The sequence below is a fragment of the Tarenaya hassleriana genome, unplaced genomic scaffold (genome assembly GCF_000463585.1).
Source record: "Tarenaya hassleriana unplaced genomic scaffold, ASM46358v1 Cleome39, whole genome shotgun sequence".
Lineage (NCBI taxonomy): Eukaryota > Viridiplantae > Streptophyta > Magnoliopsida > Brassicales > Cleomaceae > Tarenaya > Tarenaya hassleriana.
In genome coordinates this window covers 540,875-556,947 of record NW_010966822.1, presented here as the reverse complement: position 1 = coordinate 556,947, position 16,073 = coordinate 540,875, and the positions used below count along the sequence as shown (strand labels likewise).

General features: G+C 38.4%; 4 protein-coding genes and 1 pseudogene across 4 annotated transcripts in view; 1 reads left to right on the top strand and 4 right to left on the bottom strand.

Moving 5' to 3' along the window:
- Nucleotides 1-2,086, bottom strand: part of LOC104823081 (uncharacterized protein At3g43530-like) — a 3,888-nt gene extending 1,802 nt beyond the window's left edge. Inside the window, exons 1-4 of the mRNA XM_010554506.1 lie at nt 1,899-2,086; nt 651-1,325; nt 400-561; nt 19-145 (exon numbers count right to left, since the gene is read on the bottom strand). Of these exons, the coding sequence (XP_010552808.1) occupies nt 19-145; nt 400-561; nt 651-1,325; nt 1,899-1,991 (1,057 nt within the window). The 5' untranslated portion in view covers nt 1,992-2,086. The remainder of the gene's footprint in view (nt 1-18; nt 146-399; nt 562-650; nt 1,326-1,898) is intronic.
- Nucleotides 2,087-3,082: 996 nt separating this feature from the next.
- Nucleotides 3,083-4,944, top strand: LOC104823080 (annotated as a pseudogene).
- Nucleotides 4,884-7,522, bottom strand: LOC104822932 (putative protein NRT1/ PTR FAMILY 2.14). The gene is made up of 5 exons (XM_010554298.1): nt 7,438-7,522; nt 7,121-7,338; nt 6,495-7,045; nt 6,029-6,368; nt 4,884-5,833 (listed from the first exon to the last, which is right to left on the bottom strand). The coding sequence occupies exons 1-5, from the start codon at nt 7,505-7,507 to the stop codon at nt 5,369-5,371; spliced, it is 1,644 nt and encodes a 547-aa protein (XP_010552600.1). The 5' UTR covers nt 7,508-7,522; the 3' UTR covers nt 4,884-5,368.
- Nucleotides 7,523-9,575: 2,053 nt separating this feature from the next.
- On the bottom strand, nt 9,576-10,671 carry LOC104822931 (uncharacterized protein At1g27050). The gene is made up of 2 exons (XM_010554296.2): nt 10,338-10,671; nt 9,576-10,104 (listed from the first exon to the last, which is right to left on the bottom strand). Exons 1-2 carry the CDS (start codon nt 10,665-10,667, stop codon nt 9,832-9,834), a joined length of 603 nt encoding a protein of 200 aa, XP_010552598.1. The 5' UTR covers nt 10,668-10,671; the 3' UTR covers nt 9,576-9,831.
- Nucleotides 10,672-14,850: 4,179 nt separating this feature from the next.
- Nucleotides 14,851-16,073, bottom strand: part of LOC104823078 — a 5,348-nt gene continuing 4,125 nt past the window's right edge. The window contains exon 6 of the mRNA XM_010554505.1: nt 14,851-15,010. Coding sequence (XP_010552807.1) covers nt 14,851-15,010 — 160 coding nt within the window. The remainder of the gene's footprint in view (nt 15,011-16,073) is intronic.

The following is a 16,073-nucleotide window of genomic DNA, read 5'->3' as shown; positions in this document are numbered from 1 at the left end:
TTTTTTTCCAGTATATGCTCTCCGGATTCCTCTCAAGATATTGCATCCATACTTTAACCGTTGGATCTTCACTTCCATCGAGATCCTCTACATCAAAAAGAAGAGCTTCTTCTGTCGCTTCCTTCTTAAGAATGCTCTTAATTCCCTGAAAAATAGATGAGACTTATTGTTACATGGTACCATGTGACCGAGTTAAATAGTACCATGTGACCAAATAGGTTATGGTACCATGTGACCGAGTTAAATAGTACCATGTGACCAAATAGGTTATGGTACCATGTGACCGAGTTACATGGTACCGTGTGACCAAATAGGTTATGGTACCATGTGATCGAGTTACATGGTACCATGTGACCATGAAACCTGTGACCAACACAACATGTCCTATTTTCTGCGTACCTTTGCTTTAGTGCCAATCTGGTCTATAACAGTCTTGAAACTCCATCTAACATTTGCTTTGACAGACTTCTTGCACATTCTGGGACACGTCGGATCCGCTCCCTCGACGTCTTTGTACATCCCGTTGGCACCCAAATTTGATATGCATTCGAAAGGAAGCAACTGTACCATATTGTGTAAATATTAAATTCCAAAACAAATCAATGTAATAACGGTACTTTTCATTTATACACATAGTGAAAAACACTTACCATAAGAGGGATTATAAACCCACGACAGTGCCATTTCTTCTTTGGCCCTCCACTTCCGAAACTCTTTCTTACTTGATCAATCATTCTATCAAATGTGTAGCGTCCCCATGGAAATCTCTCACAGAAAGCCAAATCATCCACCATATCCACCAAATCATGGTTTATAAACTCATCTGTGGTGCCATGATCCAGTATTCCACCGAGCAACATGATAACAGCCAGTTTCTTCCTATCAGCAGCCCTTTGAGTTGGTGTCTTCTCGAGATGTCTTATTACACTCTCCTTAGATACCTTTCGATTTCCAAAAGTCTTCACTCTAAACTGGCTTTTCCTCATATATTCCCATCCAGCCGGATACTCACCGCATTTCAATCCGGATATGAGAGCGTGTTCAACGATGGAGTATCTAATGGGCACACCATTTAGAACAAACCATAATTCATTTTCATCCTCCGCATTGACACAATGGTTTATCAGGAATGCTGCTGGAGCCATCTTCAGCGTGCCATCAAATTGCATGTGAAACAAATGCTGAAACTGCGACTCATGACTGAAATACCTCCATTCTTCAGGGCTTAACAAGTCTTTCAGTTTTTTTATTGTCTCCGACGGGTAACACTTGGTATTTATCTTAGGAGAGAACTGAATGTCTTCCATTTTGTACATAAACGACAACTGCACAACAATAAAATACATCAGATCATGTGACCTGTGACAATGTGAAATAGTACCATGTGACCTATTCTCCTCTGACCTGTGACCAATTGTCCTGGTACCATGTGACCTATTGTCTTGTGAACCTGTGACCATGTGACATAGTACCATGTGACCTATTCTCATGTGACCTATTGTCTTGGTACTACGTGACCAATTCTCATGTGACCTATTGCCCTGGTACCATGTGACCTATTGTCCTGTGAACTATGACCAAGTCACCTATCACCAATCGAACTGATCCTGTGACCTAATTTACATTGAACCCTATCACCTATATCATTGTGACCCAAATCAACATATCATTCATCAACCAAACATCGAACCATACATCCCGTCACCTATATCACTGTGACCCAAATCAACAAATCATTTCGATTTTAACCACTTCAAACCAAAGATTATAATGTTATCCCTAAAATTTCAAATACGAAACCCTAGATTTCTATCATTTCAAATCATCACGGCAAAACAATAAGGAAACATATAAACTTTCAAAATCGTGCAAATATGAGAAAAAGAGAAGTGATGTACCATGTGCTCATTTAACTCCGCGATTTGGATTCGAGAATCGGTCTCGTTCGAAGATGCTGACGAAGATGAGTGAACCACTGACGTAGAAGCCATTTTCTTCCTTCTTTGTGCTTCGAATCTGAGGAGAGTAAAGACAGAGACTTATGAGAGGAAAATCGCGGCTTAAATCGACGGTTTTTTGCCACAAAACCGGCGGTTTCGAAAGCCAGACGGAGGAGATGTAGACAGTGAGGAGAGAGAGGAAAATGGCGACAGTGAGGAGAGAGAGAGAAAACGTGGGCTGAAGAAAGAGAGAGAACCGTTATTTTTTTAATTTAAATTTTAATTTGTTTTTTTCGTCTTTTGATTAAAATTTGAGGGTATAATTGGTCTTTTCCTAACTTCTACCCATTTTTTTTTAATTTGGAGTTTCAAGGGTAGGTACAGAAGTGCTCGCAGCGGTCAAAGGGTAGATTGGATATATCCCCGATTGGACCGTTCCAGGTCTTTTTTATATTGTCGGACTCTTTCGCTCTCATCACATCTCAAAGCGGAACTCGTCAGATTTAGTATCCGATTTCGCTAAAACCCCTTAATCCTTCCGCCGCCGCCAGATCCCGGTGGTTCTGTTTTGCGACGATCGTCTTCCTGCAAATCCCTAGACCATCGATCCATGGCGGCGACAGCTTCCTCGGGCGCCACTGACAGACCTAACATGGTTGAGGTTGTAAATGAAATTGCAAGAAGAGATTTTTACAAACACTCTCTCGCTCTCTCGTCTGGGAAAATCACCCAAATAATCCACTTGGGTCGCATCTATTTTAGTGTACACCACTGAATTTTTTTTTTTTCAATTTTAACCCACTTTTCGGTTGGAAAAGTCCGAAATACCCTTTTCGTTTTATTTTTTACGACCTTATTACGACTAACATATAACTGATATACAACTAAAATAAGACAAATGATTTTTTTGACATCTTTTTTAGAATCAGTTGTAACTATATTTACACTTAATTACGAAGTCGTAATAACGAAATTGTTTTCGAACGGATAAATATCGTAATTCATTAAGGATAATTTCGTCTTTTCAGGGAAAAAAAAATGTGTTATGTTTTCGGTGATGTACAGGTGAAATAGATGGTGAAATAGATGCAACCCAAGTCGGTTATTTGGGTAAAAAGCCCCTCTCGTCTCCTTCTTGTTAACCTGTCTTGAGCCTCATCAATAAGCGCCTCCGTGCACTACGCAAGAAATTCAACCGGATTCTTCAGATGGAAGAGTCGATTACTCTGGGAAAAACCCTAAACACGGGGCAAGAGAAGGTCCTCCGTTCCAAGCCCGGTGTCGTCGCCCTTATCGATGAGCTCGAGAAGCTTCACACTCCTCTCTCCGTTGCCGTGTCGGAGGTAATCAGCCTCGCCGTTCAGCGTCACCAGGTTTCGTCCGATCAGACCAGTGTTCTCGATCACAAGGAAGGCCAAAGCGACGATGCTGCTGCTTTTCCGCAGGAGATCGGAGTTGGTGATGGCGCCACGGTGGAGGATCTGTTGCATCTCCTCTACTTCGGTTCGCTCTTTGATGTCAAGTCGCAGAACGAATTTGCTTCGATCATGTTGACCAGGACGCACGAGAGGGGTGCTGCTTGACTTATGATAACGTTTCTGATGACCCAACGGATCTGCTTGGCGAGCGAGATTTGGATTTGATTTCGCGGCTGGGCAGTCTGATGATTTCGCGGCCTGCGGATTCTAGTTTATCTCACAAGAAGGCATTGGAGCGTTGCATTGAGCATGCCAATCTATGGCCCGCTAACTCGGGCCAACCAATCGAACAGAACGCCGATGCGTCGTGTCGACAGTTAGTTTGAAGGTCTGTTGATTGATTTGCTGAGATATCTGGAAAATTTCAGATGCTGGATTGAGAGAGAAATTGAGGAATATAATGGCTTCTGATTACTTTACAACGACGCCCGAGATGAAACCCCCAGTTGAGGTTGCGGCTGGGAACTACGTTTCCTTTCAGGTGACTGGCGTTCCTGTTGATGACACTGTTCACGTGGTATGAATTTTTCTGTACTCTTCGAACCAAGTAGTCAGTAAATTACAGTTTAGCTTCTCAATCAGAGTTTGGTAGGGAAATGAGTGATAAATGTCTTTTGAATCTAGTGTTCCCATATCAATGGCTGTGTTAAGTTCTTCCATGGGTGTGACCTGCAACCACTTCCTGATATTACCATATTTTAGATGTAGAGAGTTGGCCCTCAATGTTTATGCTGTGGGATAATGTCTTTATTTTATATAAAGCATGACGACCTTAGGTTTGTTCAAGTATCCTGTTGCTTAATCGATCGTGACACGATAAAGTTAACAATCTTTCCTGAGGTTGAAGGAGCGTACCAGCGGATGTTGTCAACGACCGACCTATACAACATCTGGCTGTTGTGTTAATTTGTTCAAAAGAATTGTTTTCTATATTTTTTGTAGTAGAGTAGACAATCGCTTAGAGGACTGTTAGGGAACTTGAGTTTGAGAGAATCTACAAATAGATGCCGTCACACATGACCTTTGAGGGGGAAGTTCTGTGCTTTACGAGTTGTAGTCTTGTGTACTCTTGGAGTATACTGGTTCAGTAGGACTTATGGGCTATATATTTCTGAATAGTTTTTCATGAGTGTTTCATTGTTTCATTTCCGGCCTCAAAAAGAATCATCGTCCTACCTGTTTGGTTGCTTAGATGAGATTCCATACGAGTATGTTTTTGTAGTGGTGGTGCTAACCTTCTATGCTCTCAGGAAGAAGATCGATCAAATTTATGAGAACATGAGGACGTGGGTGATGAATCAGCTGAGCCAAGGTATGCAGTTAGACAAAAGAGTAAACATATGATATGTGTGATTGGACCACAGTCACATTAATCTTATCTTATCCACCACCAATCACATAAGAAGTGTCCATATTAGGGATTTTTATGCTTTGTAGGAAGAGGAAGTGAAGGAAGAAGCTCAAGTTCATGCAGAGGTAGCAGTAGTACCGGAGGAGAAACAACAATACACGCAGAGACGGTATAATCACCATAACCAGAGGGGAGGACGGAGGGGATACTCTAATGGAAGAGGAAGCTTTCAAAATGGAGGGAACAATTATCATTCCGGTGGGAATAATTACCAAAGGAACTACGACTACAACAGCAACAGGGGAAGAAGGGCCAGTGGTCATCCGTACAATCACCATGGTTCAGCCAGTGGTCATCTGTGCAATCGCCATGGTTCAGCCGGTGGTGTCAGTGATGTTCCCTATTAGGAGGATCTCCCTGTTTATTTAATAGTCTCACCTCTTAGGGGGGACTTAGTTTTTGTTTGTTTTGGTTTTGTCTTGTTTTGTCCTAATCTCTCATGTTTTTGCGTAATTATCTGGTAATTTGGACTTTATTTTTGTTACATATAATCAGTCCGTCACATCGTAGGTTATATCACCAATTTAAATTAATCTTGCTTACATGTTCCTATAACGGTACCGATGAGCAGAAAACAAGTAGAAGATGAGGTTGAGAGTGCTCACTCCCGCCACGAAGAAGTAAAAATAATCTAATTTGCTCGTATTAACATCGTCCGTTAGCCAACTCTCTCCTCCGTCTCGCCCGGTCACGTCATGGACGACGTTCACCACCATGCTGCTTACGTAGCCGGAAGCCGACAAAGCTAACCACATAAGCGAGTTCCCTATGCTCCTCATCCTTGTCGGAACTTGCTTGTTGAAGAACTCGATCAGACCTACGAAGGTGAACACTTGAGCGAATCCCATCAGTATCTGTGGCGGTGCAAGCCAAAATACCGATAATTCCGACCCACCAAGGGCTGAATCTCTTCTCATGTGCTCGATCACACCCGATACCAGCATTGCGATGATCGAGAAGATGTTCCCTATCCCGACTTTCTGGAGTAGGGTCATGCCTCCTTCCTTTTTTTTGTAAACAAGGATTGTTCATGAATTTGAGTTTTTCAGGTTAATGAAAAAGCATTCACATATATATACTTTCATGACACCCTATAATAGTAGGTGAACTACATAGTATACTTTCATGAAACTCTATATATAGCAGATGAACTACGTGTGTGTATATATATATATATATAAACGTGTAATATCTGTTACCTGTTTGGTGAGTTTTTCGAGGGGATGAACCAAAAAGGCGTCGTAGAAGGGGATCCATATGCCGATGGTGATGAGTGATATGACGGTGATGCAACTGGCCGGGACTTGGTAGCTCGTCCCTGGGACGTGGAGGTCCATTTCCAGGGCCTGTGAGACTGTAAAGGTCTGCTGTTGGTTAATAGCCAAGAATCCTATAATGCTTGTCGCAAATATCGGAATTATGCTTATTATGCTCTTCACGTCCTCTGTCTGCTTCACGCTACACACCTCCCACTTCTCTCTGCATTCTCCATCACCTTCATCGCCATTGTCCCTCCCTATCGCGGCTTTGTTCAAGAACCTGCAGCCAAAATGTTCAAGTCATGGACAGGGAAATACACGGGTATATATATATATATATATATATAATCTATATGCGCAAGATGGGACCGATGATTGTAATGAAAAGAATGAAACTAACGCTCACCTGAATTGATCGGTGAGTTCTTCTGATGGCTGAATCTTAGGCAGAAACGGGTCACAGAAATCACCCAGCTCGGATGAAATTTGAGCCGCCTTTCTTCTCCGATAAGCCGACTTGAAAACTTGGGCAACATCGGAGAAGACGCTTCCCTCGGGCTTTACGTAAACGTAGAAGCGAGAACCGGAGAGGAACATAACAATGGCAACGACCATGAGAACGGAAGGAATGGCGAAACCTATGGACCAGCTTATGTCGTTTTGGACATAAACCACTAGGGTTTGTGAGATCAACAGAACGATTGTCCGAGTGGTGTAGTACCAGCTAAAGAATCTTCTGCTTCCTTCTCTTCCTTCTTGGGTCGAAACATCGAACTGATCGATGCTGAAAGGAACGCTGCAAGAACGTATTCCTCCGCTTCCAATGACTAACCATGAAAGCCCTAATATCAGGATACTCATCTGCCCATTGGTGTAGCCGACGCACTCATCAACGGCGGTGCATGGCGGTGGTCGCAGTCCAGGGATCAGAGCCGTCAATGTCAAAATCACCATGCCCTAGGAAAGATCCAACCTCTTGATCAGTTGCCTATTAATATACATATGCACCCTTAAAATAAAAGTCGATCGTACCAATAATTCTGCCAAGCAACCGAAGACGATGGTTGGAAACTTGCCGACCAAAGAGTCGGAGATGAATGCTCCGACGACGGGAGATAAATTGGTGCAAGCGGTCCAAGTGTTGATTAGGGTTGCGGCCTGAACCTGGTCCATGTGATACTCTCTTCCTAGGTACACCATGAAGTTCGATACCAGCCCGAATGTCGCCAGTGTCTCCAACGTCTCGTTCCCTTTGCATTACCCGTAACCAAAAAACCTTATAATAAATTACATGCATAGGAGATGTACGTATTATTACGAACGTGTGAATTTGTAATAAATAGAAGCACCTAAGATGTAAGGCATGGCTTTCCATCCGACAGGCTTTCTCTTAGGAGGAGTTCCGTTTTCTTCATCCATGTTTTTTTTGTTCGTTGAATCCTATGAACTGGAATAATCTCTATCTATGATGAGTGGCTAAAAATTATATATATTGATAAACATTAAACACCATATGATGACACGATCTTTTAACTTATTGAAAAAAGATCATGCATTTAATTAAAGGTGATTAAATCACTGTGAATGTGTGTTTTCCACAGAGATTGTTGCATTCAATTATCCAGCATTTAAAAAAAAAATCTCATTTTGACCAAGAAATAAAAGAGCAAAAGCATCAGATATTTTTCCAAAATCTAAATAAGAAATTGCATTTGATTTTTTTCCCTCCCTGCATGGGATTCTTTGGATAAAAAGTGCATCCTCCATGTAAAACACATATGACACGTGGAGATATTTTACCAATCAGTTAAAGGAGTCTTGTTTTTAATGCTCAAGGTCCAAAACTTGAAAGCAATTTAGGACTAATCAGCGTGGGCAAAAATATACGAAAATCAGAAATTTGTCCCGGTTCTAGAGTTTATATCCCAATATTGGGTATCCATTTTGCAATAAGATAAAAATCGGGTTTTAAAATTCAAAATTTGAGTTCGGATTCAAATTTAGATTTTTGGATTGTATAATTATTCATAGGTATCTAAATAGTAAAAAAGGAGAATTCTAAAAAAAAATCTATACTTTTTTTTAGTGGCAATTTAAATCTTGTACTTTTTTATTGATCCAAAAAAATCTTGTACTTTTATAAATTGACAAATAAAATCTTGTACTTTTATAAATTGAATAAAACTCTGTATTTTTAAAAATTGGCAAATAAAACTCTGAACGAAAAAAATATATATTTAAAGCGACATGACATCTTAGTCACATGTCACATCATCAACCCCTAATATTTAATAATATTAATTAATAAAAAAATAAAAAAATAAAAAAATAAAAAAATAAAAAAATAAAAATAAAAAATTAAAAATTATACACATTCATATACACATATATCACACACATATATATATAATGAAATGACATATATATAAACATATTTATATATACATATAATACATACATATATATGTGTGTATAATTATATATTTTATATGTATGTGTGATATATGATTTTTTCCTAAAAATCATTATACATATATGTATGATTTTTAGAAAAAATCATATATTACACATACATATAAAACATATATATATACACACATATATGATTTTATACATATAATACATACATATATATGTTTATATATATATATATCATTTCATTATATAAATGTACGTGTGATATATGTATATACGAATGTGTATAATTTTTATATTTTTATTTTTATTAATATTTTTTTTATTAATTAATATTATTAAATATTAGGGGTTGATGATGTGGCATGTGACTAGGATGCTATGTGAGCATTAAATATTTTTTTCGTTCAGGGTTTTATTTGCCAATATTTAAAAGTACATAGTTTTATTTGTCAATTTCTAAAATTACAGAGTTTTATTTGTCAATTTGTAAAAGTACAATGTTCTTTTGAATAAACAAAAAAGTATATGGTTTAAATTGCGACGAGAAGAAAGTACATGGATTTTTTTGGGATTCTCCCTAGTAAAAAATAATTGTTATTTAAGTTATTAGAAAATTGTAAAAATAGATATCAATTATCTAGTTGTTATTGTCTTTATCTATACAAAAAATTTCCTTTTTTATAATCTAGTTATCTTAGATATAAATATTTTTTTAATGATTTTATAAATGATTCGTATGTAATATATTAATTTATAAATTTGTGATCAAAATATAGTTAAAACCCATCAAATTCATGTATTTGTGATTATCTGAAAAATGTATCGCGGATAATATACTGCGAACACTCAAAAACTCGGAAATACGTAATCTATCGAATTTAGATTTGGATACCTAAAAATCTCGGGTAACCGGTGTCCACTCCTATGACCAAACATTCATCATCTGTCTAGGAAATTGACCTAGAAATGTTTATTACAACTGTGAATTTTGCTAATCTCATCATTCATAAAAATAAAAAAAAAAATCCTTAAGTGAAGATACCTCAGCACAGAAATGGAGCGGCAGGAAAACCCAACAAGAGAGACGTGAAAAATTACAACTTTAACCATTTGTTCAAACCTGAAACTACTTGACAAACATCAGATCAATCTGCAATCTGTTTTTTTTTTTTTTTTTTTTTTTTTGCAGATTTCAGACGTAATTCTTTCTCAAAGAACCAAACTTTTCCGGGAAAAGAAAATGGGAAATCTTACAAGCACGGCACAATCATCAGGCTATTAACAAAGCAGAAAAAGATCAAACAAGTTCCAGAGCAGGTTTTACGCTACAGGATATCGTCGTAGGCAACAACTTCTCGACGTGTAAATTCTGTTCCCGACACCGAAGCTGAAGCACTGACAACGTCGTTGGTGATGCTCTTGGGGTCGACAATGGCAGATGCCAGCTTGTTGTTTCTGCCATGTCTCCTTAATGGCATCTCCGGGCGCAGAAGCTTTGACGATGATGACAAAGACGGCGCCGTTTTCCGCTTCTCCTTCCCTCCGGTCACTCCCTCCCGCCATTTCACCAGCGGATCCGTCGCCCACATTACCTCTAACTGTACCACCACCCAAATCTCATCAACTCTAAGTTCAGAAACTTTTCAAATCACATCAAATTTACGGAATCCGACGAGAAAACAGGTTGATCGGTAGATTCTATACGAGGGGTTCATAACAAATCGGGCCTAATTAAGGTCAGTTCAAGATTTTCCTTCGTTTTCCTTCTATTCTCAGCTTCCAAACAGGCTTTACCAGGCTTACACGGGCGAGCAAGAGAGAGAGAGAGTACCCTTTTGGAATCGATGGAGATGCCGGAGGGTTCGAGACTGGCGGCAATGGCGGCCTCGGCGGATTCAGCGGTGCGGAAGGAAACAGAACCGGATCCATCGCGGTCGACGCGAATTCGGGAGATAGAGCCGTAGATCTCGAACCGGGATTTCAGTTCAAGGACAGAGCAGTGGTCGGGAAGCCCCGTGATCACAAGCCCCGGCGGAGATGGAGGCTTCGCTATCGGCTTGTCGGTGATCTCGTCATCTCCCTTCCCCCACGGCCGCCGTCGTTTCGAGATTCGCCCCGGAACGTGGCGGGGTGGGGAGGGGTTTTCTCTCTTGCTGCTCATCGCTTGTGGAATATAAAAAATAATAATTAAAAAAAAATTTTCTCTCTTGCTGCTCATCGCTTGTGGAATATAAAAAATAATAATTAAAAAAAAAAGAACACTTCGATTTTATTAACACGAAGTGGGCCGAAGAACTAAAACGATGCCGTATATAAATAAACTATGGGCTTTGAAGAGCAAAGTCTGAGTATTAGGGTTCAAGCCCAATAATGAGGATCTAAGCCCAATAAGATTCTCTTTTGTGTACCATACGCCATCTTTTTGTCGTCATGTTAAACAGGGTTTAATTTAATTCGTCATCATAACCAACTTTTAAATTTTATTTTTATGTATACTCTTTCTTTTTTATACGTATGTTATTCTTATTGACCGATAATGTACATAAATTATGCCTAGGTTGAATTATTGTACATAAATTACATAAATTATGCCTAGGTTGAATTATTGAGAGCGTACGTAAACATTAGGGTCGAATATAGAAAATAAATAGACGTACACTCTCTAATGAGTAATGAACTTATATGGACCTGGCAAAAATAGATTAGTGAGGATAGTGCAATATTTAAAAGATACAAGCAAATGTATGTGAATTATAATATGATGCCACATCATCGATGTCATATGTATTACCAGTCTATATATGCATCATTTTCTAAAACAAAAAACAGAATATACAATTGTCTTTACAGATTCGGAGAAACGTGTTTTATTGGGAATTATGTTTTAATGTAAGAATAAACTCTCTTTCGGTCCTGAATTAATTCGATTGTGTAGAACATCGTATATTAATTTCTCAAACTTAAAATCCTAAACCCACATGTATTAAAGTGACTTCAATGACTTGCATGGATTTGGCTTTTATGGGTTCTATTCTCGGATTCCCAAAGAATACAAGCTCCTAATGTAAAAAAAAAAATCATTTATAAGTCTTTGGAGAAAATAGGGTCCAAATGGTTACTTTGAAACATTTTGGAATATTTTTAGATAAATCTCAGAGTACAGTGACAATAATGATGCAAATAGCCGAATCTTATGTTTGAAAGGTGAACGCCAATGTGTCACATCGGCGCGTGGGATAGACGCGAAATGAAAACGTAAAGTTACCACGTCGGTCGCACCGAGGAGAGATGACGATATATTTTTTCTTTTTTATTTTGACAAAGGGAGATTTTTTTCCCTTCCTTCCGATGATCTGCATAGTGCATATTTACAAGGTTTCTATAATTAAAAAACATAATTTTAAAAAAATGGTCATATACTATGAAATAAAATAAAAGAATACAAGACACCGTAGCCGAGTAGTGTAACTGGTTGATAAGAGGCGGTTGACCCTGTCCCAAATCCCATGTTTCGAATCACGGATTAGAGAGGAAGTACGCAATTTAATTACGGTACAAAAGTTACTCCGAGCCGTGTAGAACGTAGTCAAGATGAGAGTTCGGTGAATTTACTAGTGAACAAAAAATAAATAAAATAAAAGAAATATAAAACTAACACGCAAGGAACTTAAGAGCTGATTTTATGGCCTAACATAGAGGCAGACAAAAAGACAAAAAGGACTCAAAGTGCAGAACAGACAGAAGAGATTAAGTGCAACGAATCTAATTAAGAGATTAGTCTTAATGGAGACAACAAGCGATTAATCACACATCACTCATCTTTAATTACTCCAACAACTTTTTTGTCCGACTAAAAATATCTTCATGACTCTGCGTATATATCATTCAATCTTTTATATTGGTATTATTAAAATATAATATATATATATATATATATATATATTTTAAATCTCATATAATTGGAATCAATACGAAAGAACTTTATGAACTCTATAGAGAAATCGTCAACTGTTGTTCGGAATATTGTCTCACTAACATGGTGCGTATAAAGATCTTTTATAGAAATTTTGAGGTGGAGTCTCCGTAGATGCGATTCTCTTCTTCTCTTTTCTCGATTCTGTTTTTTTTTTCATATTCTAGAATATATATTTTCATTTTGATTATTGAAAATGATGTTTCTTTAACATATATTTTTTTCTACAATAATCATGAAAGGTAAAGATCATAAAAATTATTATAGAATGTACTAAAAAAAGATTGCTTTTGTATTTCTTTACCATGATGACCAACTTATATTTACAACATTTCAACTTATTAGAAGATATCGACCGCTAATTTTATTAGACAACAACGGTACATAAAAGTCCTAATACATTGGACGGAAATCAATGATCGCAGAATGAAATGCATCTTCCGTACGGTGTCAACTCAAATTCCAAAAGGCAACGCATGTGATTTTTGCATCTTTAATTGTTAACCGATGAATCAAAAGCAAAAAAATAATTAAAAAATTGTAGTTTCACAATCCCATCGATTTATTTATTTATTTTTATTTAATAAAAAACAGTTCAAACGTTACAAGATTCATTGCATGTGATATGTGACTCTCACAAATTTTCAGAGTATCTGTATGTACGACTATGAATGAAGTTGCACGTAAATCATGCAAAAAAGTACGTTTGATAACGACGTAAATTATAAGAGCCACCAAATAAAATAATATATAATATAAACCAGTGAGCATTTCTTTTTTCATCTTCCAGGATTTTACGGTCGTCGAAAATATATTCCCTCGAACTTTTTGTGTTAATCAGTGATCATTCGATTACGTCATCTACGGATGTTGTTTCATCCGATGGATTTCTATACTAGTAATTAAAATTAAAAATCAAATCGTTATTGTAATGGATTGCCTTAGTCGAGTTTTTCTTAACGAAATAAAATAGGTATGTAACATCTTCGATAATTTGGAACTGGTCAGAATTTTGTCCAAAAAATGATATACAATGAAGAAGTTCGTTTAAGGGATAACATATGATATAAAGTCATATATACATATATACATATATATATATATATATATATATATATATATATATATATATATAATAGGGTTCATTAACCAAAAAGAATTGTTCAATGAGATCAACAAATAATTACCAATTTTAATATCTTGGGCGATCTTTTAGAGAAATATGAAGTGTTGAAGTTTATAGGGCTTCCTTTAGTTCGGTTCAGGTTGTCTGTCAACTGAACACGAGCGTGGAGCAAGACTTTGACTTTGCTTTGACTTTTCTTTCGAATCTTACATGAGATCTCCTACTTATACCCTGTTTCTGACGCCGTCTTCTTGGCCACTTTCGGTTTCTCCTGTTCCTTCAAATTGTGAATTCTACGGTATTTTTGTATGTATATATTGATGCATATGTCCTGATATATATATATATTGGCATTCACAAAGAATAATCAATTATGAAAGTACTTCACACACGATACAATAAACCAGAAATACCAAAACTAATTCTATTTCTTTGATACGAGTCAAATACACTTCAGTATTTTCCAAGTAGTACTCAACCCTCACCAATTTCACTCCCCCTGAATGAAACTTCAGTATCACAAGAAATTCTACCAGACCAAAGACACACTGTGCACAGCGCACACCACGTGTCACCCTAGAACTCGTCTAGACACAGAGCGGTTTGTGTCACGACGGCAATCGCAACAAGAACAAAGAACAGAAAATCGGTACTGTGAATGCTTGTGTGTTATTCATGGCCACCAAGGCTTATATGCACAAAGAGACGTAACTAAACCTAGCTGTACAAGGGATGAAATTCTATCAGATCCTATCAACAAGGTAACAACCCATATCTCGTATTATACATGATATACACGGAATATTCTCGCCCAATACCCCCCTCAAGTTGGTGAGTGCAAGCTTAGTACTCCCAACTTGCCGATAAACCACGAAAACTCTTTCTTGCCCAAAGCCTTAGTAAAAATGTCTGCGAGTTGCTCACGAGTGGAGACGTGGCGTGTAATTATGTTCCTCCGATCAAGGTGGTGTCGAATAAAATGGCAGTCGACTTCAATATGTTTCGTGCGTTCATGATACACGTCATTGGAAGCAATGTGGAGAGCTGCTTGGCTGTCACACAACAAAAGCATCGGGTCCGAATGTGTGACACCAAAATAGGAAAGGAGACTCTTGATCCAAATTAGCTCGCACGTAGCTAGCCGCATAGCACGATACTCGGACTCTGCCGAGGATAAGGATGGTATGGATTGCTTCTTTGTCTTCCAAGAAATCGGAGATGTGCCAAGTTGAACGAACCACCCACTCAGAGATCGACGAGTGAGTGGACAACCAGCATAGTCGGCATCGCACCATCCACGTAATCGCAGATCGCATTCGGCGCGAAACAGAACACCTTGGCCTGGATCACGCTTGAGGTAGCGAACAACATGAAGTGCAGCGTCCCAATGATCTTGCCGAGGATTCTGCATAAACTGAGAAAGAACGTGAACCGAATAGGAGAGCTCTGGGCGAGTGACGGTTGTTGGTTGTAATGCTCTAGGATGTTCCGTGATATGACATTTTGACATTGTATTGATTCATTGATTTATGAATGCGTTACATTCCGTTATATGATTGGCATGTTTGTTATATTTCGGTATCCTTGAATCATTATAGAATGATTCTAAACTCCCTAGTCAGTTATCATTGTGGGAACAATGATGAATTAAGACTAGCATGAGGTGTGATTGATGCATTGGATGCATATCACAATCATGGGTACTCGTTGTGAACGAGTGACTGGTTGACCCGCATGAGATTGTCACATGGACAGAGTCATGACTTGAATCTCATACAGCGGTTCGTTCTTGGATCCTCATACCTGAGATGTCTAGAGTATCTGATATGAGGAGTAGCATGTCTTGACTACGTCAAACGTCATCTTTAACCGGATGATTATAACGGCATTGATCAGATACGTTCACGAATCATATGGAGATAATAGACATGCAACATGGGACTTATCACCTCCTTAATAGGAGAGATATCGCTGGGCCTTCTCGTGGAAGTCGGACTATGAAAATGCGTGGCCACGCTATAGATGAAGTTGCATCTATTTTATTAGTCGATTTGCCAAGACGAGAAAGCAGTTGAACTTGAAGGGTGGCTCAAACCATGCCCTTGTTCAACACATGATATCGTGAGATAAAGGATCAGAACTCGAGCTGTTATTGCCTTGGTTAGATCACCTCTAACTCAATTCTAAATGGGTGGTCATGGCGTCTTGCTAGAGGCTAACCATGACTTGTAGATCGGGAATGGTTCTCGAGGCCGCTGCCACTGCGAATGGGCCTACAGGGTCACACACCATTAGGGATGGACTTATATGTGAAGTTTCAGAAAGGATGACTTGGATTTGGTCGGAAAAACGGTTTTCGGATCAAATCAGAGTGTCGGGACGTTTTCAACCTTCTGACTCGGACCGAGTCAGTATTTGACTCGGACCGAGTCAGTTCCATGCGAGTCGAAGCCCAGAAAGGGTTTTGG